Source organism: Carex rostrata, chromosome 4, assembly GCF_964058835.1.
Source record: "Carex rostrata chromosome 4, lpCarRost1.2, whole genome shotgun sequence".
NCBI lineage: Eukaryota > Viridiplantae > Streptophyta > Magnoliopsida > Poales > Cyperaceae > Carex > Carex rostrata.
Window position 1 is genome coordinate 14,714,838 of NC_135921.1, and position 24,510 is coordinate 14,739,347.

The 24,510-nt window shown below is 33.1% G+C and overlaps 2 protein-coding genes across 3 annotated transcripts; one reads left to right on the forward strand and one right to left on the reverse strand.

Annotated features, from left to right (window-relative positions):
* Nucleotides 1–4,911: 4,911 nt before the first annotated feature.
* Nucleotides 4,912–7,901, forward strand: LOC144553582 (uncharacterized). Of its 2 annotated transcripts, none has more exons than XM_078301808.1 (6): nucleotides 4,912–5,204; nucleotides 5,521–6,042; nucleotides 6,809–6,970; nucleotides 7,236–7,369; nucleotides 7,476–7,586; nucleotides 7,722–7,901. In XM_078301808.1, exons 1-6 carry the CDS (start codon nucleotides 5,070–5,072, stop codon nucleotides 7,765–7,767), a joined length of 1,110 nt encoding a protein of 369 aa, XP_078157934.1. In that variant the 5' UTR covers nucleotides 4,912–5,069; the 3' UTR covers nucleotides 7,768–7,901. The 2 variants fall into 2 exon arrangements, with proteins under 2 accessions (XP_078157934.1, XP_078157933.1); XM_078301807.1 differs by having other exon boundaries at nucleotides 4,925–5,204; nucleotides 7,227–7,369.
* Nucleotides 7,902–20,095: 12,194 nt separating this feature from the next.
* Nucleotides 20,096–21,560, reverse strand: LOC144553583 (E3 ubiquitin-protein ligase ATL4-like). The gene is made up of 3 exons (XM_078301809.1): nucleotides 21,281–21,560; nucleotides 21,046–21,161; nucleotides 20,096–20,758 (listed from the first exon to the last, which is right to left on the reverse strand). The coding sequence occupies exons 1-3, from the start codon at nucleotides 21,395–21,397 to the stop codon at nucleotides 20,431–20,433; spliced, it is 561 nt and encodes a 186-aa protein (XP_078157935.1). The 5' UTR covers nucleotides 21,398–21,560; the 3' UTR covers nucleotides 20,096–20,430.
* Nucleotides 21,561–24,510: the final 2,950 nt, after the last annotated feature.

Genomic DNA, 24,510 nt, shown 5'->3' on the forward strand with positions numbered 1-24,510 from the left:
CCAAATTCATACCTATTAAAATTCATTTGACATAGTAATTATATTTGTTAAAAATAGGTTATAACCTATTTTTATAACCTATAAAAATTCTGATTTATTTGTTCACTCTCCATTTGAAATATAAGTAATTATATTTGTTTTTGAACTCAATAATTTTTGTTATAATTAACACATTTTAATTGCTTATGTAATTATATCTTTCCTATAAAAATAAATAATACATATATACAAGACAAAATAAGAAAATCAAAAGATAAAAATTTCATTTGTTGTGAATTAAAGTCATAAATACTCAATTTTGAAAGTAAAAAATTAATTGAGATAAATGAAGGAAAAATAACATTGAAGTAAAGGAAATTACAACTAGCAACTGATAGGTCGCGTTTGAAAATAAAAGTAATACAACGTTGAGATAATCCTAATCGGAATCAGAGTTCCACTGCTTCTTTCGTTTTCTTTTTTGCCTGCTTCGCTTAGACTTGTCTAAGGCGCAGGGTGGGCATATAAAATGCTTGAACCTTATATCCTCCCTTGTGCGTGTCGGGTAGGCGCTAATGCAGGAAGGGTGGAAAGCTTGCAAACATTCCGCGCAACAGAACATCTCACTCCTATTCCCATATTGGTAACAGGGATTGCAAAAATCTACCGGTTCTTTGTTTGTACGTTGTTGGGACTTTTCATGAAGGTTCTCGGGGTTTTCTTCTTTCATAAGTTCCTCGAGATCTCTTGAGCGGAAGTAGGGGAGGGCTCGTGTACGAGATTCCGCTGAGGGCTCTGCAATCGGGCTGAGAGCTCGCGTATGAGATTCCGCTGTGTTGGCACTCATTCTTAATAGAATAGATCTAACTTATTCAAAACAAATCAAATCACTTCACATATTAAAAAAAAAAAAATCTAACATCTTTTATTAACCTATTAAAAATAAATCCGAATTTCAAAAATAAAATCTAACCTATTCAAAACAAATCAAATTACTTCACATATTCAAAAAAAAAAATCTAACATCTTTATTTAACCTATTAAAAATAAATCCGAATTTCAAAAATAAAATCTAACATATTCAAAACAAATCAAATTACGTCACATATTCAAAAAAATAAATCTAACATCTTTGATTAACCTATTAAAAATAAATCCGAATTTCAAAAATAAAATCTAACCTATTCAAAACAAATCAAATTACTTCACATATTCAAAAAAATAAATCTAACATCTTTCATTAACCTATTAAAAATAAATCCGAATTTCAAAAATAAAATCTAAACTATTCAAAACAAATCAAATTACTTCACATATTCAAAAAAATAAATCTAACATCTTTCATTAACCTATTAACAATAAATCCGAATTTCAAAAATAAAATCTAAACTATTCAAAATAAATCAAATTCCTTCACATATTCAAAAAAATAAATCTAACATCTTTGATTAACCTATTAAAAATAAATTCGGATTTCAAAAATAAAATCTAACCTATTCAAAACAAATCAAATTCCTTCACATATTCAAAAAAATAAATCTAACATCTTTGATTAACCTATTAAAAATAAATCCGGATTTCAAAAATAAAATCTAACCTATTCAAAACAAATCAAATTACTTCACATATTCAAAAAAATAAATCTAACATCTTTGATTAACCTATTAAAAATAAATCCGGATTTCAAAAATAAAATCTAACCTATTCAAAACAAATCAAATTACTTCACATATTCAAAAAAATAAATCTAACATCTTTGATTAACCTATTAAAAATAAATCCGGATTTCAAAAATAAAATCTAACCTATTCAAAACAAATCAAATTCCTTCACATATTCAAAAAAATAAATCTAACATCTTTCATTAACCTATTAAAAATAAATCCGAATTTCAAAAATAAAATCTAATCTATTCAAAACAAATCAAATTACTTCACATATTCAAAAAAATAAATCTAACATCTTTCATTAACCTATTAAAAATAAATCCGAATTTCAAAAATAAAATCTAACATATTCAAAACAAATCTAATTACTACACATCTAACAAATCTAATATAAACTAAATAAATCTAACAAATCTAACATAAAATAAATCTTATAAATCTAATTACTTAACAAATTTAATAAATCTAACATTCAATAAATATAACAAATCTAATTACTTAACATTGAATAAATCTAACATAAACTAAATCTAACATTCAATTTAAATTCTAAATTTTTTCTACAAAAATAAATCTAACATCAAATTTAATTTTTAAATTACTCTACAAAAATAAATCTAACATTCAATATTTCAATCTAACAAAATTTAATCTAGCAAAATTTAATCTAACAAAATGTAATCTAACAAAAATTAATGTTACCTTTTTAATTTCGCGAGAAAATCTTCGAGAATACCTTCGTAATTCCGTTTCCGTTTCCGTTTGCGTGTTTGCGTTTGCGTATTTGTTAAATTAACAACTATTTTTAATAAAATTAAAATTGGAGAATAATAAAAATATTGAGATTGAGATTGAGAGAATGAGAGATGAAAATATTGAGAGAGATGTGAAAATTTGTAAGGAATGGATGTATATTTATAGAATTTTGTTTGGAGGGATTAAAATTTGAATTAAAAAAAAAAAAAACTGAAAAAAAAAATGGGTAGGGGTCCGGGTAGAAAGTGGGGATGTGGGGCATGGGGGGAATGGGGGGGGGGGGGGGGGGGGGGGGGGGGGGGGGAGAATTTGAGTTTAAATTTTGAATTTTAGACCAAAAGTAAAAAAAAAAAAAAAAAAAATTCTGCCACGGTCTCACGGTCACGGGCACGGGCGCACGGGCTCACAGGCACGGGCGTCACGGGTACGGGTTACGGGTACGGGGGTCCGGGTTCTCACGGGCATTTTTCCAAAAAACCGGGTCCGGCCCGTTTAATACCCGTGCCCGTGTGCCCGTGTACCCGTGCATACCCGTGGCACGGGCACGGTCCGGTCCGGGCACGGGCACGGGCGGACCGGTCCGGGTTGGGTCCCCGGGGGCATTTACCAAACACTATATATATCTATTTATCTATCTATCTATCTATCTTAATGAGCATTGAATTATTATCCATCTCTAACAGTCCAACTGATAACTACTCTTGATCTTGGAAAACAAAATTTATTAAATTTTTTAACTTGAACAATTGACCATTTATATGTGTTAAGCATAATTCACCGTTAAAGCACTTGAATAATTGACCATCTTGTTTTTATTTGCATGTCTAATTTTTTTTAATTAAAATACAGAGATATTTCTTTTTTGAATTTGTGTTTTGATTAAAAAAAAACAATTTAGTTGGAATTAATTTTCATATTAGTAATTTCATAATAGTAATGTGATTATATATGTGACAAATAAATGTGTCTTAGTATTTTATTTAATAAATAATAAAAATAATTATTATACAAGTATTAACCGTTATTTACCCGCTACCGTTTCGTTATCCGACAACTACAATGGGTAAGGGTAGAGTACGGATAAGGCAATTTGTAACGGGTAAGGATAATTTGTAATGGGTATGGGTATGAAAATACTTTCACCAGACCCTTACCGTATCGTTGACACCCCTAGTTACATCGAACCATTAACTTATTTAAATTGTTTGACAAATAATAAAAATTTGCATCAATTTTATTTTTATTTTTACTGGATGTGATACATACACCACTTACATTATACCTAAAAATGTTAGAAAAACGTAAAATTTTTATTATTATTTTTGATTTAAAATCATTAAACTTAAAAACATAAAAATAGATGCTACTATGGCATGAGGCGAAAGTATGTATTAGGTTAGGAACGCCGGTTTGATGTTCGATTGAAGTCATTCGATTAACATCAAGATTTGTGTGAATAACTTTTAAGATTCATGTAAATCAAGTACACATGTGTCTTCATACAAATTTAATATCAATTTTCTAGTTCGGCTACTCATAACAAATTATTTTAACCTTGTTCTGCGCAAATTTATGAATGTTGTTCCGGAGTGAACTACCACACGCATGGTTACCCCCCCCCCCCCCCACACACACACAAGATGATCAAAATTTAGGGCCTGTTCGGCCGAATCACTATTCACGTGGGAAAAAAAAATTTCAGTTGAACTGAATTTTTTTTTTCCCACGGAAACAGTGTTTTTCAGTTCAAATCCCGTGCTCGCGTCCATTCCCATTTGTCGGCCGAACATGCCCTTAAAGAGGAGAAAGTCTGGTCTAAGTCGTTGGATCTGCACTTGGTCTCTGACTCTCTGGCACAAGCCACAAGCTAAGGAAGGTATCTATCTTAGACTTAATAGTCCCAATCAGAATCAACTCCTCTCTGTTTAATTTATAATGAGGACAAAGAATTAAAATTAGAATATTTATTTTATTTTATTTTATATATACTTAGATAGTTAGATTAGATGGCTTGCTATACCATCGAGATTCGAGACAAGAGTTGTTGACTAACCAAGGGCCAAAAATGCGTAACGTGTTTTTCTTTTGTCTCTTTCTTTAAGGAAAGTTCAAATTTATTTAAGAGATGCTACGACTAAACAATAAGATTATCCAACAAATAAATAAAAATTCATTAGCGTGTTAGTGTGTTACCATCCACAGAGATACGAACAAAAAGGCCTGTTTCTTGAGGCATAAAATACTAAAGAAAGAAAAAGAGAGCTCCCCGTGAAAGAAGTTAAGTCCGTATGCCCTAAAATAACCCAAAATTTGAGATTAGACTAGGACCGTCCGATCATAAGTTCGGGTCAATCTGTTCCCTTCAATATTCGCGCCAGAGCATATCGTACGGTCTGGATTCAAACACAAAATTTGTATTACTTTAGGGGTTTGCCCCCTTCAATATTTCATTATTTTGGCTTTAATTTGGAAGCATCAGCAAAATATTTTGAATTTAAAAGTAGTTAAATAAAATAAAAATAGGTGATGCTTGGAAATTAATTGAAGAGCGCTTTCCTGGCACTTTCCAGTCCGCTTCCGCTTACTATCTCCGACTCCCTCGGTCCCTCCCATTCTTCTCCCACTTGCTATCAGATTTCTCAATTATTCATTAAAAAGAGATAAGAAATGGGGTCGGGGAATAGTCGGATGCGCACCGGGCCGCCGCGTCGCCGGAAACCCAGCCACGCCGCTTGTTTTCTCTGCGGCGGAGCCTCCGCCGCCGCCGCCGCCGCAGCTGATGATGATTCGGATTTAACTGATGTATGTTCTTTGTTACTCTGAGATTATCCCTTTAGTTAACAAAGCTTGGAGTGTTTTGTTTTACCAGAATTAATTGAGAAAAATAAGGGAGAAAATAGGATTGTGACCACTCTGTGAGCAAGTATTTCTGTATTTTAGACTAATATGAGTACTATAAAACTAAGTAAGTTGTTATTCCTTGCAATGAGGTCATCAATTCTCTTTAATAGCTTTCATTCTTTGACTCTTCAAAGGCATCTGTTTCCCTTTTTATGATCCCAAAAAAATGCTGTTTTTCTTTCCCTGACCAATTGCTGATTATGTTTTCAATTAGCAGACTCAAACACTGGGAAATAAAAATTCAGACAGAAACCAATCTGCTTCTGCTACTCACTTGGGGAAATCACCAGCTAAGGAATTTGAAAACTCTCACTCAGAAATGGTTTCTAATCAAGCAAGCACTTCTACAGGAACTAATCCCTCGAGTGACCTTCAAACTGGAGAACTATTTTCAACTGATTTTTCAAGTGAAATATCAGAGCTTCACTCCTCACCGAGCTCAAACCTTGCATCTACAGGAACTGTAATAAATGCTGAATCTGAGGGACTGTCACCTTCTTCGACTGACAGTGGACCCAGCAATCACGATATTAATAATGTTAGGAGAAGTATATGGGAGTCCTTTTCTAGACGTAGCTATGGAAGAAGCAATGACTCTTCAGATGGTGACCTCGGAATCTATGATAGGTTGTTAGATCTTGGTGATGGACTTTATGGGGACTCAATTGGAGATGAGTTGAGATCTTCACACCTCAGGCAATATGGATCAAGTGGTCTGAATTGGCATTCTAGATCTCGGGTAATTATATGTCAAATCTTAAACACTTAATTGGAATTTGCATTTACTAATGTGTGTTTTTCAAAATTATTGTTTGCAATTGTGCATATCTATTTGCTGGGAAGTCATTTTTGAAAATGCTGTTACTAGACCCAACTATGGTACCAAGGTAATCGCAATGAATGGTTTTATTACTAGTAATGTTTAGGGTTTTGAAGTTCCCTGCATATTACACACAAGATCTTGTGCTTGCAATCAATAACTCAAAATTATTTGGTATGTTTTGAAACGGCAAGGTTTATGTGATGGGAAAACTGTAATGTATTAACCGTTGACAATTATAATCTCCTGTTATTATAGACCCCTTAAGACACAAAATACGTATCAACTAGTTAAAAAGCAGTTCACTACTTTTCTTGACTTGAACTTGATTTTAATACTTGGAACTCAGAAAATTTGGACTAACTTATCATATGAAATATTGGATGTTCTTGCCATACATGATACAAAAAAAATCAGTATTCTTTCCATGTGAAAAAAATTAAAGACCCTTATTAATGGGTAAGGACCCATCACATTTAATCCTTGAACAGAATTTCAAATAAACATCATAATTCAAGAAGAACCAGAGAAAAGAAAAGAAAATGGCAGTGGAAAAACAATGATTCGAAGCAGTGATAGAAATTAGGTTGGCTCTGTCAAATTGTTTATAAGCATATTGCTTTGTGCCTTTGGACCCAGATTTAAATCTTCTTTGTTCCGTTCATAACTATTTCATTTGCTCCAGATGAGGGATAGGCGCCGCGCTGGCTTTCATGAAAGACATAGAAATGTTAGCCCAGTTTGTCCCACTGGACTCCACCCGGATGGCATGTGCGTATGCCGTGCCTTTTCAAGTGCTGAAGCGAGTATTTCTAGGATCGTCATGTTAACTGAAGCTCTATTTGAGGTTTGTCCCTCATTCAGTTTTCCTTTATGTCCATGCATAGTATAGAGGAGTTTAGCTTCAAATTTCTAATTTTTGGGCCTGAAATAAGACTTAATACCTGAAAAATTGCCAACAAAGAGTTTTTTTTTTTTAAAAAGGAAAGAGAAAAAACGATTTTGTACAGCTTGAAATGTTGCACCTTCTTTGTCTCTGTCATATTTTTTTCATTGCATTGAGCTGCGGATAGCTTGTTCTAATTTCATGTATTCTGGTGAAGTATATACAGGTATTGGATGAAATTCATCGGCATCCTGCCGGTCTGTCTATTTCTTCGGCTCAAGCACCAGAATCTGTTGTCAATTCATTGCCTTCAAAAAACTATACGAAGAATGTGATAAGATATAATGATGATGTGGAACAGTAAGTTTATCCTCTTCCTTTCAGTCTTATAAAAAAAAAAGGGTGTATGCTCTTGATTTTACTATGATTAATTATCTGACAATTTTTGTTTGTGCATTCCATACAGATGTTATATCTGCCTAACTGAATATGAAGAAGGGGATAAAATTAGAGTTCTACCTTGCAACCATGAATTTCACATGGCATGTGTTGACAAGTGGCTTAAAGAAGTTCATAGGTATTGTTTATATTGCCATCATCTTTATCCTTTCTAGTTTGTTATACCAATTCCTAATTAAACCTAAAGTTTGCACGCTAATGGTACCAAGGGCCTGTACTAACAGCTTAATTCTCTTTCTGGATTTAATTGTAGGGTCTGCCCATTATGCCGAGGAAATGTATGTCAGAATGCTTTGTAGATAGAGTTTTCCAAATTGTACATATCTTTGTCATGATAAATGTAAATACAGTTAATTGCAAACTAGGAATCTTATGATGTTGTTTTTTCTAATAAAAGATAAATAATCAGCATGTTGTCAATACTTCAGAGAAACGAAGACACAAACCTAAGTTCCTTTTTCTTTTTCCTCTCTCTTCTTTTTTCAATTAGACCTAAATAATCAACAGTTAATTGAAATGCAGCATGTGACAATTGTATTGGCTTCTCTATGTAGTGCTTAATTTGGGGTATTTCTGCGAAAATATATTGCTCACTCTCTCTCTCATTTTATTGATGACAATGCCTGTAGGCTGCCTAACCAGCTCTACCAGTGCTGTTGTATACAAAAGTATTTTGTTGAAATCTGTCTGTTTCAGGTGTCGAGTTGTTAGTCATTCTGGGTTATGTCGTTGTGAGACTTAATTTGTGATTCACCTGCAGGTAAGTAACCTATTGTAATATTTCATAGGATTTTGTAATCGATAATAATAAGATGTAAAGCACTGTTAAGTCTGTAACAATATATGTTAACACAATGCATTACATACTTGTATTCGACTATTCCAATCAAATTAACCAAACTCAGCCTTTTTTTTTTTTTTTTTTTTTTATTATCAGTCCAAACTTTTATTGCCTGCAAAATTCCATTATTCCATGACGCTGCTGGTAATATCATATAGTTAAGATCCTCTGCCGCGCAGCAAAATTCCAATGTAATTGTAAACCATTTGATCGATGATTTTAATTTTGGTCCAACCCACTTTCGTCGTTTACCGTTAGATTCTCAAATTTTAAAATACTTGTCAAAATAACCCCACAACACGTGGTGCGTAAAGGAAAAACATGACTGAGACATAAATAACATGTCCAACGTGGCGTGAGGAAATCATGTAACTAGTTTTCTTCGTTAGTGCGTGAAAGGAAAAGTGAGGACGGACTCTATCATCATATGACAATTTCCACAAAAGAGAATCGTAGATCAACTTTCCAAAAAAGAAAGAATTATGGTTTGATTGGGTCACGTCAATCTGATTTCTTTAGGCTCCGTTTGATTTGATCGTTTTCCACCTCGCAATTTATATACAGCTGTCGTGTTGTCAGTACTCGGTATTGTACAGATAATACCTCTTTTTATTTTTTTTGTAGGTACAAATATATAATTCCTCTTAGTAATGTTTTTTTTGCTATGTCCATGGAGATGAAATTTTATTTTACATAGAATTATTTTATGAGAAAAGGTATAATTCTCCGGGCTACAGTTCTCTGAAAATCTCTGCATATAAAAACATTCACTTTTTAGCCTAGTCTCGACGAGCTTTCAACTGCCGTTAACGGAAGATGTACTTTTTCGGTCACGCGCTTTCAACTGCCATTACCAGCAACAACGTGGTCCCCACTGCTACAATCTCCATCTTGCCTATTTAAACCCTTCCTTTTTTACCGCTTTCCATTTTTTGAAAATTGAATCGTTTTTTGCATCTTCTTTCCTTTTATGATCTGATTCCTTTTCTGATCTGATTTTTTTCCTTTTCTTTTTCTACTATGTTTGAATCGAGTACTGAGTCGCAAATTCGAAGAGCAGCATCTCCTCTGGTTGTAATTTTAGTTGCGTTTGTCCATTGAATATCATCATTGATGAGCATCATCATTGAAGAACAGCATCGAAGAAAAGCATCGAAGAACAGCATTGCAGACAATTATCCCTGAAGAATGCTCACAAACAACAGAAATTGCGTCATACTATGGACCCTTTGAAATATTAGCTAGTGTTCGCCAAAGAAAATGGTACGTGAGTTGGGTTTAGAAAGCACTTCTCTTTTTCCAAGCACGGAACAGGCAGTAAGTATCGAAGTTTTGAAAGCTACAGGTCATTTTACTCATTCAATATTGCTTTTAGATCAATTTTGTTCATTATATAGTGGTATCGATTTTGAATCAAATTTTTTTATTTAATTTTTCAATTTAGTATTTGAAAGTTACATGGATCGTTTATTTTTGAACTATTGATTGCTGATTACTTGTCGTAACTATGATGTGAACAAAATTCATTGATTATTAATTGTTGTTTACAGGATCCAATAATTTTGTTAATAGGATTGATTACATTAGATTGTCATGTTTATGTTTCAATTACATCTTCACAGTGTGGTAGTTTTTTTTACAATTTTACAGCAATGGAAGAACAGGAGGTACCAGTTGAAGAGAAATCTAATTTTCTGAAAGATGTTTATCAGGGAAAAATTTCAGTGAAAACTATTGAGCATAATGATAAGGTATTTGTTCCTGATTCATTGTGTTCTGTTTGATATAGGTTTCTTCTTTTCTCTGTCAGTATTAGTTTTAATTTTATATTACATAATTGTTGGCTTTTTTTTCACAAAATACAATAGTTATGTTTATAGAACTGTTTGATGAATTTCAGGATAGTGATATTGAAGAGATAATTGTGAAAAAAAAAAGTTGGCAAAGGAAAAAGCCCAGAAGTGGTAGTAGTCATTGTGGAGGTAAAGAATACTGCACTTCTTATGATTTCAAATTGTTGTAGGATGTGTTTGCATAATGTAATTTATATTTTTCAGGGCAAGGAAGTGTTGAAAAAGGGTGGGAAAAAGGCAGTGAGAAAAAGAAAAGTAACAAAAGTTGTTGAAAGAAAGAATCAGGCAAAGGGAAATGATGTTCATGATAATGGACTACAGCTGAATATTGTAATATCGTTGTCTCAGAATATTACACAGCACCTCGTCCAAAGTTGCGATGGTTACAATTTAAAGATCAGTATGTTAGCCCAAGAAGACTTAGATCATTTCGGTTCAGAAAATTCGAAGCTGACTGGACTTTTTCAAATTCGTTATTTTGTGAGGTGACCCACTCATTTAGAAACCTCCACTTCCTAAACGATACATGTACCAACACAGGGACAAGATGTCTTACGATGTTATAAGCATCTTGGATGATTTGTCGGTTGAAATTAAACAAAAAAAGCTGATAGACAAGGAAACCGCTTTTGAGCACAGGGTTGCCCAGCACGTTTATTGCAGGGTTCAATTCATTATAGATTTGTTGATGCCTGAGGTAGATCTTTCGAGCGAGGTATTTGTTATTATTGTTTTCTATTTGTTCAAATTAAATGTTAACTTGATTCTTGTCAGTTCAATGATGCGTCCAAATGGTATGGTAAAAAGCTTCAGTACAACGATGTACTTTTTAACCCTAAATACACTTTTGGTTCAGATTGCAAGTATACAATCCTACCGTGTAGTATATTGTCGGGTATCGATCCACAGGGAGTATGATAAATACTTAGTTTAAACTTTAGTAATAAATTTCAAAAAATAAAAGGAAAGTAAAGTGCAATAAAAGTAAATTGGGGGGGTTTGTTCTAACAATTCCTAAATTTGGGTTCAATACCCGAATAGAGAGTTTTTAAAACAATAAGAGTAAATGAATGAAAGAAAGATTAGATTGCTTTCTAGATGAGAAGATCTAGGGGTCTTTGGTCTACATTCCCTTGCTAACTATATCTATTCGGTATTTGTTTAAGTTCATGTATGATTTGATGAGGTTTCTAACCTAATATGTCATTAAGGGTCACTTTCGTGAATTAATAACGTGTCTAAGTAATTCGGACTTCACGGTTAGGTCCTTCACCCTAGCTACTTAGACCATAAGCTCTTGTTAGTCTCTCCTCTCCTCAAATATTGATACTTCACGATTAAGTCCTTCATACCAATACCCGATTCGATTTGAGATGTCCTAATTAGGGTTTGCCTTCACGGTTAGGTTCTTCACCAAATTCCTAACCTTAATTTCTATAGTTCTGGTTTAGATCACAAATTGGTTACAATCCTAATCTAAACCTAGGGTATTTGCATTCATAAATGGTACTCTCCTCTCGTCCTAACTTCTTTGGATCCTTTGACAAAGAGATACCAAAGCGGGACTACAGCGATTTCAAGTACTAAACTATGTAATCAACACAAATGATAAATCACAGAAAATAACAATCAAATCCCATAAAACAATCATAATAAAAACAAATAACCGAATAAAATAGAATTAAACAAGTTCATGCATTGACCTAAACCCCTAGAGAGAGATCTACTCCCTCATGGAGAGATCCATTACAAAAATTGGCAAAGTAAGAAGAAATGAAATAAAGGAAGTAAATACACCCTTTGACAAATCTAAAACCTCTATCTTGCCGATTTCTTGCTCAGGAAACCCTTCTTCTCCTTGCTTGAAAGCTTTCCTTTTCTCCAGAATTTTATCGCTAAGAATGGTATGTATGTAGAGAGAAAAAATGGATGAGAGAAGAGATGTTGTGTGAGATGATGGATGGGAAGAGATGATGGATGGGATGAGATGAGATGCCTTCTTTTATAGCCAATGATCATGCCCAATTAAGAGGCTAGGAAGTGGAGTTAGTGGGTGCTATATTTGGATTGTTTCTCAGGATGCCTTGTCCATGTTTTGCTGTAAAAACGTGTCCATCATGCGCCAAAAATAGAAACGCTGTCCAAAAACGTATATTTCTGGCTGTCTGCGAGTTTAATGCATCCGACCGACTCCAAATTTCCTTTTTTAGTTTCTCATGTTGTAGATCTTCTTCCTAGCTTTCCAAAAAGTGGTCGCAAGCCTTAATCGGAGTTACGAGTCAAAAGTTATGGCTATTTTAAGATCAGGCTCCCGTTATGCTGACTGCTACAGTGCGTCCGCACTGCTACAGTACCATCCGCACTGCGTCTTCACCATCTGCTACAGTGCGTCCGCACTGCTACAGTATCATCCGCACTAGGATCCGCACTGCGTCTGAACCACCCGCACTGCGGTTGCATCGAGATCCGCACTAGGCTCGGACTTTTCCTGTGCAACCAGAGTGCGGCTGCATCGCGATCCGTGCGTCCGCATCGATATCCGTGCATCCGCACGGATTTTGATGTATAGCTTATTATATCTTTTTAAAATTGGCGCGCGTCCAGAAATCCATTTAAGTACTTATTTTGGCCATATCACAAACCATGTGTCCGCAATGAGCAGTTTCCTTCGGTTTTCTTCATTTTTCTTCATTTCCTACAAATTAAAACCAAACAAACGCAGTAACTTGATCCAAGGTGTATTATATTCACTTTATATTCAAAATACAAGATATTTGGTGTTATTTCGTAATAAAAATCAGATCGAATATGTATATAATTTAGGTCTATCATTCAATCATTCTTTTCTATTTCATGAAGCTCGTTGACGTTGTTGTTACACTTAATGCACCTCTAATTGCTCAAAAATTAAAATTAAATTGCAATTGAAAGTAAATAGATGAGTTTAGAGAAATTTGACACGCGGGATGTTAACAGAGTTCGGCAAAACAAAGGCCTACATCTCCGGGGCTTCGCAACCTCAAGTGGTGCGTCTTTCTATTACCCAATATGAAAGGATTACAACTTGTGAGCCATTGAGCCCTTACACACCAAGCGGGAAGTCAAACGACCAACTCAAAGAGATGAGAACAATGTCTCTTAGTTCAAGCTACTCAAGAAAAAACACTCAATATATCACTCTAATATAATCTAACTCAAGATTAGTGAAGTGGGTTTGAGGTTGTTTGAGTGATTTTGAAGTGTTAAGCTCTCATAACAATGAAGTAAGGTAAGCTCTCAAAAAATCACTTTTTAGAAGTTTAGGGTCGGCTCAGATACTTTGGGAAGATACCCCAAAGCCCTATTTATAGAAACAGCTCAAAAATGAGCTAATTGAGCTAAAACGTTACAATGTTTTAGTTCAAAGTGCGATTTAGGGTTTCAATTTTCTGACAGCTTAGTGAATCGTTACAACGTTTATAAAACATTGTGTAACGTTTTCTACTGTAAAAACTTTGATCAAAACAGAAATTTTTGAAGCTTATATTTAATTAAAAACGTTACAATGTTTGTAACCTGAATTTTGAATTTGATACAGCTGTACTTAACATTCTGACATTCCTAAAACGTTACAACGTTTTAAGTTGATTATGTACAGCTGTGCTTCAGCAGTTCTGTCAGTCCTAAAACGTTACAACATTTTAAGGTATTTCTGGGTTTGACCAAATTGTTATTTCTGACTGGCATAAAACGTTACAATGTTTTACAAATGTTACCAACGTTTTATCCCTGTTTAAACAGTCTCAAACATACTTTACCAAGTTTTTGATTTTACAATTTGTATTCTTGATATGTGTCTTCGTGATTTCTTCAGTCCAAGTATTTCATAATGCAATTCCATTTGACTTGAACCTACATATCTTTCAAATAATAGAAAACATCGTAAAATTCAATAATTGTATGTTTTTGCAAATTAGTCAAATAGACGAAAAAGATTATTGCTCAAACAACAGTTGTGCTGAATGTTATGCAAATGGAGACGCCGGTCAGAGAACCATGGTTCTTCATATCACCGTATATTGTTGTAAGTTATTCTTTTTTATTTTAGATACATAACTTAATTGCATGGGTTTGTAAAGTTATAGTATGTCAGTTGCAACATTTATGTTTATGTTTGTAGAATGAAACTGAACTGAACTGAACTATTGGAATGAATGATGTGTATGTTTGTAGAATGAAACTGGTGTGAATTAATGGAATGTATTTAGCTCTATTTTGTTACTGTATTTGGAGATTGCTTTTACCAAATCACATGTGTATTAGTTTGCAGAATTTATATGTTATGTTTGTTAGTTTGTAATAATCTAGAAGTCAATAATACGATAATTTATCATAAAGCTTTGTTCATGAATTGAATGTTTAATTATATATCATTTTGTTGCCTTGAATATTATTGGATTATGGATCATTTCGAGTTCATGACTGGAATTGTGAAACTCCATAATTAAGATGATATATATTCTTAAGAAGTCACTGACTGAGGTAATTAGCAGGAACACTAATTAACCGTTACTAGATTAGTATGTGGATTAAAAGATGGTTAAGTTTTACAAACCATAGACACGAGATGTCATTTTAATCACATAGATACATGTTCTAGGAACATGGTATTTGACAGACCTCGAATGAAACATTGAATAGAATTGTGTTCGTGTCATTAATGTTTTCATTCAGTGTAAAGTTCTACAGTATGAGGTATTCATCGTTCTAGCTAAGAGATGTGTATGTGTGAGTGTTATCTAACGCTGTCCGTAAAAAGCAGTCATAACAGTAGCACTTCCATATGTATAGCTTAGCTAAGGAAGTGATGGTTTACCAAAAGTACTATTGTCCCTCGTATTTTTGTACGAGCTATAGCATCACTGGGCCCCTTGGTAGAGTTAGATTATCTGCATGCGGTATAATTACAAGAGTAATTATATTTGATAATATGCTCAAGATCAAGAAAAGATTCAGTTAGCAAGGATGACACACATCTACCTTGAAACTGATCTGATAGCTATGAGACAGAAGAACTGACACAAGTAAATTGTTTACTGGATCGTGATATTGTACAGTACAGCATCATCTGTGTAATTGGATGGTCATGATGTATTCTGCCAGATGCCGCTCATGATTATAGAAGTTAAAACAGTTTTAATTCTATTTACCAACATAACACAGATCCTATTGGGTCACACCATATAGGAGTTAATCGGAGAATCTTATTGTGATTGATTATAAATTGGTTATGATCAATAATAAGATGGTTATAATTAATTATACGTGATATAATTAAATTATAAATGTCATATAAAAATGACAAGCAGAAACAACGGTTAATTTATAAACGTACACGTTACGTTGTATAAAAGTTACCAAAACAACAACCGCAAGAAATATAATTGTTCAGAATAATTATACGGATATTGATTGTATTCGGGCCAAGGGCGTTCGGGTCTTTTCATATTCGTCCTTATCCGCATGACATGTCATCGATCATATCCAGATGACACGTCATCAATCTTATCCACATAACACCTCACCCCCTAGGTGGCATGCCTTGTCATAGGGGTATTTTGGTCTTTTCACACCATTTTAGAGGCTATAAATAGAGGGGTGCATGGAGAGAATAAAATACTAATTCACGTGTTAATCTGATTACTTCGTTAATTGGAATTTCTCTCTTTCTCGATTTACGGTTTTTCGGATCGGTGAATAGTGTTTTCCCGAATTTCGCGGTATTTCAGATTTTGCTTATTAGTGAATCTGATTAACCGAAAGTTCATGAATAGTGTTATTACGCCTTTTTGGTGAATAGTGTTTTTGCTAGAAACCCGCGGTTTACGGTATTTCTGGCAAAAGAAATAAACCGCTCTCCGGTTAGTCCTGGTGGATAACCTATAGAGGCACCATACGTTTGGTGCTCCGTGGAGAATCATTCCCTGGTGTAGCTCTTCTCGCTCGGTCTGTATTCCAACTATGATTTCGAAACAAGGTATAAATTGTTATATTAATCTATTTAATTGGTAAATAGATTAAAGCTTTAGAAAATAAATTATGGAGTAGATCTGTAAATAGGATTAAACGGATCTTCTTGATTCATTTAATCTGTAGCTTAAGTTAGATGTAAAAAATTTTGTTTTACTCTTTCCGCAGCTTAAGCAAATAAATGGGTTTGAACCGTCAAAACCCCAACAGACTTAATCAATAGGTTTGAACCGTCAAAACCCAACAATGTTTATAGAATTAAGTATATATTGTCATAGGTTTGTATATGTTTATTGAAATTCTCCTATAGGTTGTTATAGCCCTGTTATAATTATTATTGTGTTTTTTTGTTGTTATGCAAAGTATCATGCATATGTATGATCATGAGACAGCTCTGAAAAACCTTCCGCAACTATTCCCAGAACAATTTGAGAAGGTCAGGTGGCTTTTTGTCCCGGTGTGTGCACAGAACCATTGGGTACTTTTTGCCTATGACTTGAAACGGAAACAAGTCCGCTACTTCACTTCTGCTGGGAAAACTAATGGAGCATACTTAAATTGCGCATGGCATACAATAATGTGGACTGATTCTTTTATTGCATGGCGTCTTCGTGAGTGTTTTTTATAAAAAAAAAATTTCTATGGATAAAAATTTATCTGATTAGTGGATTGTTGAACTGTGTTTATAGAGTTATTGCTTAATAATTCTAGAAATTGCCAAATCATACAAATATAAATTATTATATTGTATGATAAGTATAGAAAATTGTAACCCAGTATATCTTATGATGTTAGTTTACAGAATTATTGTTCTATTTGTATAGATATATCAGTTATGTTTGAAGAATTTTAGATTAACCAGTATATGTTATTTTTTTTGTATTAGGTGACCCTTCATGGAAGACACGTCTTTATGATTGTCAGGCATGCCCGAAACAGAATCATTCACATGACTGCGCAATATTCGTGTTGCGTTACATCTACTGTCTCATAATAGATACTCAAATGAATTTTACTCAGGTAAATTTTATTATCTATTTATATTTGTTTTCTTGTTGTAATTTTTTTTAATAATAAAATCTTTTTTTATATGTTTTTGCAGGAGGACATAACTCGGGAGAGGTCTATTCTTGCGAGGAGACTTCTGTCTCACTCGCAGAATATTTTTCAGAGAGTATGCAAGTAGTAAAATGTCTGCTGTAAATTTGTTTAAAAAAAAAATCTTTTCTACGTTTCGACAGAATTGATGAACATATTTTACTAGCTTATAGAATTATGGGGATTTGTTTAGAGGATTGTTTGGATTATGTTATAGGATTGGGTTACTATTGTGATGAGAGTTTTGACTCACTTGCAGAATAATTTTTCATAGAGTATGCAAGTAGTGATGTGTCTGATGTAAAATTGTTGGATTTTTTTTTCAGTGTTACAGTGTATATGTTGACAGAATTGTTGAAAGAATTTTACTTGTTAATAGAATCATTCCTATATGTTTACAGTATTTGTTGGATAATGTTACACGATTGTGTGATGAGTTATAGGGTTTAGGGTTTAACCATTAACCTAACATCTATATATCCTACTTCTGGTACACCATTAACCAAACACCTTATTTCCGGTTATCCATTAACCGGTCCTATTCTCAATTTCCGGGAATTGGGGAACCGGAAAGAATGGCCTATTCCGGTTAATGGTTAACCGGATAGGCTAGTTTTCGAATTCCATTGCAAAACAGGATAGATTCCGTAATTTGTTATTTGATTTTGATATTTATAAAAATTTCGGTTTTAAGGAGGTACCACTACTGCTACTGGTGATATATATCATTGATGCAGATTGAGAGGCAGCATGATTTTAAAATCATTTCTGAGTTGTTTTTTAAGAATGGTTTCACCGAAAGACAAAAAATCCGACATTTGAGTAAGCCATCATAAAATCGATGTAACTCTGTGACTGTCACTAAGAATATATATTTTTATTAGACTTGACATTTATATATATATACATATAAGTATCATACCCGTGCGTTGCAACGGGGACATATTATAAGAAATAAATATATCAATGAAAATAATAATTATTTAAAAATTAAAACACATGTTAATAGAAAATTTATATGATTATGTATTTTTAATTAACTTTAATCGTGATCTCTGATAACAATTTGATGATGTGATGATTTTTTTATTTTTAAGTACCAATGATATCAAATAATAGCTCGATTCGAATCTAATAACAAATATCATACAACAATTCAATATCAGCATATAATATGATATCAAAAAACATAAATAAAAAGTGTTATCGTGTGTATGTATAGGATATATATACACACACATATTATAAGAAAAATATATATTTACACACACATTCCAATTTATATTCTTCTTTGTTTCCAATTTAGAACACACACACACACACATTGATATATTCTATATCGAAAATATATTCTAAATTGCCCACACCAATATGTATAGAAACAAAGAAAGATAAATAAGAAAATAAAAAATAATAATTTCCATTGTGATCGGTATAGAAACGAAGAAGTAAGGAAACAATAAATAAGAAAATAGAAGATTGAGTCTTCTCAATTGAATTGAAGAGGAGAAATATAGAAACAAACAAAATAAGGAAACGGATAAATATATCGCTAAATTTTAGAATTTATTCAATTTTAATTGTAACATATCGTGTGGTAGCATATGTGGTGGATATGTTTTTAACTAAATTTAGACTTCTATACATAAAATAGATGCATTTAATCAAAAGAAACAAAATATGTAATTGAAGAGCTGAGATCAAATCTGAAGTTTCATCTCTCAATCGTAGTCGTTGGCGGATTGAACATCCAACGTGCTTAATAATAGAATAGAGATATAATGTGCAGACGTTCATGTATAACAAATGCATTTCGTCTCGTGAGTAACTTGTTTCAGTTATGAAACGGACAGCATAGCTAAGCTACATTTTATTATTCAAACAAAAAAAATAACTTGTAATAATTAATTAGTAACTGAAGGAGAACATTTGCAACACGCAAATGTATATTCATTCCCCTTCTTTTTTTTGCTTCCGATTCACCTTTTGACATTTGCAATTACTTTTTTTCACCTCCTTTTTGCGGGGCCCAAATTTGAGTAAAGAGTTTTTTTCTTCTTCTTCTTTTATCACCTGATTTTCAATTTTGCTTTGACGTTTCTAAATTTAAAGTTTTTTTTTTTTTTTTTTTTCTGTTTTCCATGCAGGAAAATCACTAACTTCGGATAGTGAAGAAATAAAGCGCCAGTTATGATTAAGAAATTTTACAATGAAAAAACCCTTTAACATTATTATACTATATATAGAGAGGATCCCTAGCTAGTAAGTGGTATCAGCAATTAATGCATGACTTTCAATTCATTTGCCACCTAACAAGAAGAAGAGAAATGGCGTGAAGGTTAAGTCTCTTGGAGTTACTTTTTATATGGAAAGCTTAATACTTGGTTAAATTAAGCTATATTAGTTATTCCTTTCAAGCTTTGGTTTCGTGTTAGAATCTAATTTGAATCACTTTAATTATTCATCTTTAGACAACAGATTGAATGAATGGATGAATGTCAAACAACAAGCGCAAGCGTGATCCTTTGCCAAATAACACGCCCGCTGCACGACTCACGGACATACAGATTTTTAGGAGCAGCACGAATCTTGAAGCAATGGACGGTCTGAAATGTGTTGCGCAACAAATGATTGGAAATAACAATGTCCACGTGGCTTAACCAAGGACCATAAAATCCGACCAAATCCGCTTTATCACATCAAGGATTCTATCATCATTGTACTGAATTACTGATTAATATAATATAATGCTATTTATAATTTTTAACATAATTTTAATTTTATTATCATTATAGATTTTTTTTTTATAGATGCAGTATTGTATAGTTGTTAAAAGCAGTTATAGACAACATTAACATTATACAACATCCAAGACATCAAGTGAAATAAAAACCAAATAACAATTTAAAAAAAGAAAAGAAAACAGCCTATATATGATATATCCACAGTTAATACTCACCCCAAGGTCCTCGCACACCAAAATAGCTATCTAGATTCACACTAAAGCGCTCTTATTTTCCTTCTTTTTATTCCCATTTTTTTAAAGAACTCGGGCATTCTGTTAGGCTATAAATTGTAGAAACCCAATTTTGCCATATAAATCTACAACCCGGTATATATATTTAAGATTTCATGCATGGATTATTCTGCTAGATAGATAATCAAGTACTGGCACTGACCGGTGTGCGACATACAGGACAGTGCAAGTTGCTCTCGAGCCATGGCACGACACAACTCAAATGAAACCGGTGAGAACATGGCAGATGGACCAGTACCTCGCCTGTCTTGAATTCCTCCAGGCAAACTGTACACTCTGCCGATCCAAGATCAGATGCCTTCCACCCCAATTTGCTCCAACTCATCAGTTTTCTCATCCCCTTTTTCGAAGAATTGTACACTTCTTGTTGCAACTTACCGGCAATTCTTTGACCCTCTTCGTTGCCAGTTTTCTGGTTATCCGTCCTGATCAGGCTATCAGTGCTGTTGTGCCTTTGGATTAGAACAGACATGTTAGTCAGATGATATCATATCAATAATTAAACAATTGACTAGTGGAACTCCTAATTTTGGTCCTATATATGTTATTTTTAAAATGTTGTTCATTGATTGCTTCCTAAAATATTTTCAAATTTTGCTATAATTGTATGTCAGATAATCATATAATGTAAGGTGCAAAATGCAAATTTGGCATTTTTTTTTCTCCCCTCAATCTAATTAATAGAATGCCAAATTCTTTAAAATGAACAAGTAATTGAATTAAAACATAGAATCTGTACCTTTTTAGCACTGATTCTCTCTGATTCCTGAACTTCTCATCCAGTCTCTCCTTGGCCTCCCTAGCTATGCTCCCAAGAGTCCATCCATGCATCTCTTTACTTACCATGTTTCTTGGCTAAAAAATAGAATCATCAAATTATATATGGCAACTAATAATTCATGTAATACTAATCTAGCTAGTAGTGTTGTATGAAATTAAACTGAAAATTCATAACAAGTCAGATGATTAGTTACCGTAGAATTGATACCGAGATGATTAGTTTCGAGTCCGGATATGCTACACTGCCTGAGGCGGCGCTTCCTCGCAAATTCTACTCCGGGTAGGATCCCAGCCATGATGACAATATGCATAACTAGCTATATATCTACAATCTAAAGATCTATATAACACACCTGATTCTGATGCTGATGCTGAGTATTACATTTTACTAGTAACATGAATATTACAGAGATCTCCATATTTTTCTCCTTTAATTAGCTAGCTAGGACGAGCTAGGTTGTTACAGAGAAGAGAAGAGATCTAGAGTACTCTTAATTAATTCCTGAAGCTGAAGCCTGAAGGCATGCATGGTTTAACTGCCTACCCAACTAACCTAGCTAGCTAGCTAGCTAGTAAGCCTATATGTTGGCGTTGGCACAGAATTTATGTGATTTAGAGATCGAGGTGAATTCTTTCTGATAAATAAATAGATAAAGGGATGACAACGAAATGATTCTTTGTTTTTTAGCTTCTCTCCAATTTTATAAGACGTGCAGGAGACATTCTAAATATAAATGCGCCAATATTATTTAAATTGTTGTCAAGTATCTTAATTTTCAACAAACATTCAGTTGTTATTTTTATTTATATTTTTGCTAATTGCAGTGTTTGTAAAATATCTTTCATTTATTTTTTGCTAATTAATTAATTCCAGTTCTCAAACATTCAGTTATATATATAATAACTAGATGTTGGAGTCAGGAGGTCTATATATAATATAATATAATATATGTTTGTTTAATTTGTTTAAAATGGAGAGGATGAGTGGTCTCTTTATTTTGGTGGGACCAGGATTATTGGCAGACAAAGATAGAGCAGACACTTTCCTTGAAGGTTCCTCAGAATTAATCTAGCTGCTACCATCACCATGTGCCATGCCATTATATCATGCATATATGGCCATACTGTCTATTACAGTAAAAACCTAACAAAACCTCATTATCATATTTGATTCTTTGTTGTTAAATTCTGTGTTCCCATATATATAATTAAGGGGTTGAGGTTTTGTCCAAAGGGCTTTGGACAGAACATCATCCAAAATCAGTTGTAAATCATTTGATCTGTGTTGAAATTTACACTGATGGTTTAGATTTACAGAGCTATTAAGGTTATTATGTTTTAAATATGTTGGCACCAATCTTAAAGAAAATCAAATGGTAAGGCCCGGCTTTGGAGGAGATTCTGTCCAAAGCCCTTTGGACAAAATCTGATTCCATAATTAAGTGGGCATCTGAGTCCAACTGGACTGACAGCATTTACAAAATGAGAAATTCAAAATGAACTTATATTTGACATGTCATATGAGTGCATATATATATGGCCACATAAGACCAGCCAATGCGCTCCAGTGGCACTTGGCAGCATTAAATAATATATATATATGCTAATTAATTTGTTGGCCAGGTAAAGAAAGTGGTAAAGATATTTAGTGGAAGTTGCATGATTGTGATATGACAAATGGAAAGATGAAAGATGAAAGAGAATTATTATTTTGTTTCTGAAGTTGGTCCATTGGAATTATCCTTTCTTTGATTGACCTGACCCACTGACCCACTGACCCTTGAACAAAGGTCAGGTCAGGTGGTATTGAACTGGATCTTCCACTTGAGTCACTGACATGGCCATATATCTTCCACTTGACTGTGCACTAGATCTGTCGGTACAGTCAGCAGTGGGGTCTGGTCTGTATTAGCTAGCTGCTCGCTTTGAGCGAATTGTGATGCTATCTCCATTAATTCTCCACTCACAAGGTCAAGGAGTGTAACCTATATATAGCACCCAATTGCTCTACCCAAATAAGCAATCTCAGCCAAATCTTGAAATTACGTATGTTTTCCTCTAAAATTCATCATATCATATCATATATATACTCTTTTAAATTTCAGAAACTCACAAAATTTACTCAATTTATTGATTTATCTATTAAAACTCATTTTAGATTTATAAAGTACCTATTTTATATATTTTTTTTAAATAAAAATTGTTTAACTTGTTTTAGAGAACTTGATCGGTTTGAGAGAAAATGGTTAATTTATTTTTTACTTGTGGCGCATACAAAAGCATATTAAAAAATATGGTGTTGTATCTGACTTTGGAATTGTTAAAAGATAGATAAGGACGTGGAAAATAATGATATTGCCTCTCAATAATATAGCAAGTGGACATTAGTTTCAAAAAAAAAAAAACTAGATAATGTTAGAAGAGAAAAAACGATCCAAAGAATATTCCTGTAGCCATTAGAAACCAAGAATGCAGCCATCAAAAATGAAGTAATACGCCATAACGAGTGCACCAAAAACAAACAGCAACGCCCCCATTTTATTAACAAAAAAACAAAAACTTCCCATCAGCAATAGTGAAAAATGAAACGTTAAACCATTACATGATGTGTATAACAGTATAAGCTCCATATACCCCATATACCAGGTGAGGTGAGGTGAGGGTAATTTTGAGGTAGTAAAAGAAAATTATGAGTAGCACTCAAGTGTTTGTTATTGTTAAAAAAATATATTATATAATTTATTTTAAATGTGAGGCTTTTAGATTAAAAAATTAATATTCAAACTGAAATACTTTTTTTTTAATTTTGATATGCATATCAATTAAAAAAAGTTCTCTGCTTTTGAATTTTTTTTTTTAATCTAAAATCTTGATTCTTACTAGCATAATTTCAATTGAAGGGAAAACGTTAATTGACGAAAACATTAGTTTTTAAAATAAAATATTTTATCTGAAAAAAAATTACACTAAGAAATTTAAGGACAGTGAAAATTTATTTTGATATATTAAGACATATATAATAGAGCACGATTATTCGCACAGTAATTCAACAGCGAAACACACAAATGCACATCTTTTAAATAAAGAGCGAGAAGTGAGACTTGATAAAAAAAAATGAGGAAAAGGAAAACTATATCAGACGGACAAAAATATTGATGACATGTCACACCTGAAGAATTCAAAGAATACGTTGCGTATAAGAATTTTAATGGATTATATGTTAATATGATCCAAATGTCAATTTATTAAAATAATTACCGAATTTATATGCAAATTTACCAAATTCAAACGCATATTTTTTTCAATTGAAAATTAGTATATTAAACATATTTTGCACTGTACTTTTAATGGATTCAATTTCTAATTGGATATAAATATAAATTCAATAAGTAGGTGAATCCCTTTTGATGATTTGTATATGTGG

Coding starts and splice junctions, on each gene's coding strand:
- LOC144553583 (XM_078301809.1), bottom strand. CDS start 21,397: ATGCATATTGTCATCATGGCTGGGATCCTACCCGGAGTAGAATTTGCG. Junction 21,162..21,280: donor ATCTCGGTATCAATTCTACG/GTAACTAATCAT, acceptor TCTATTTTTTAG/CCAAGAAACATGGTAAGTAA. Junction 20,759..21,045: donor AGAGAATCAGTGCTAAAAAG/GTACAGATTCTA, acceptor TCTAATCCAAAG/GCACAACAGCACTGATAGCC.
- LOC144553582 (XM_078301807.1), top strand. CDS start 5,070: ATGGGGTCGGGGAATAGTCGGATGCGCACCGGGCCGCCGCGTCGCCGG. Junction 6,971..7,226: donor TAACTGAAGCTCTATTTGAG/GTTTGTCCCTCA, acceptor ATTCTGGTGAAG/TATATACAGGTATTGGATGA. Junction 7,587..7,721: donor TGGCTTAAAGAAGTTCATAG/GTATTGTTTATA, acceptor ATTTAATTGTAG/GGTCTGCCCATTATGCCGAG.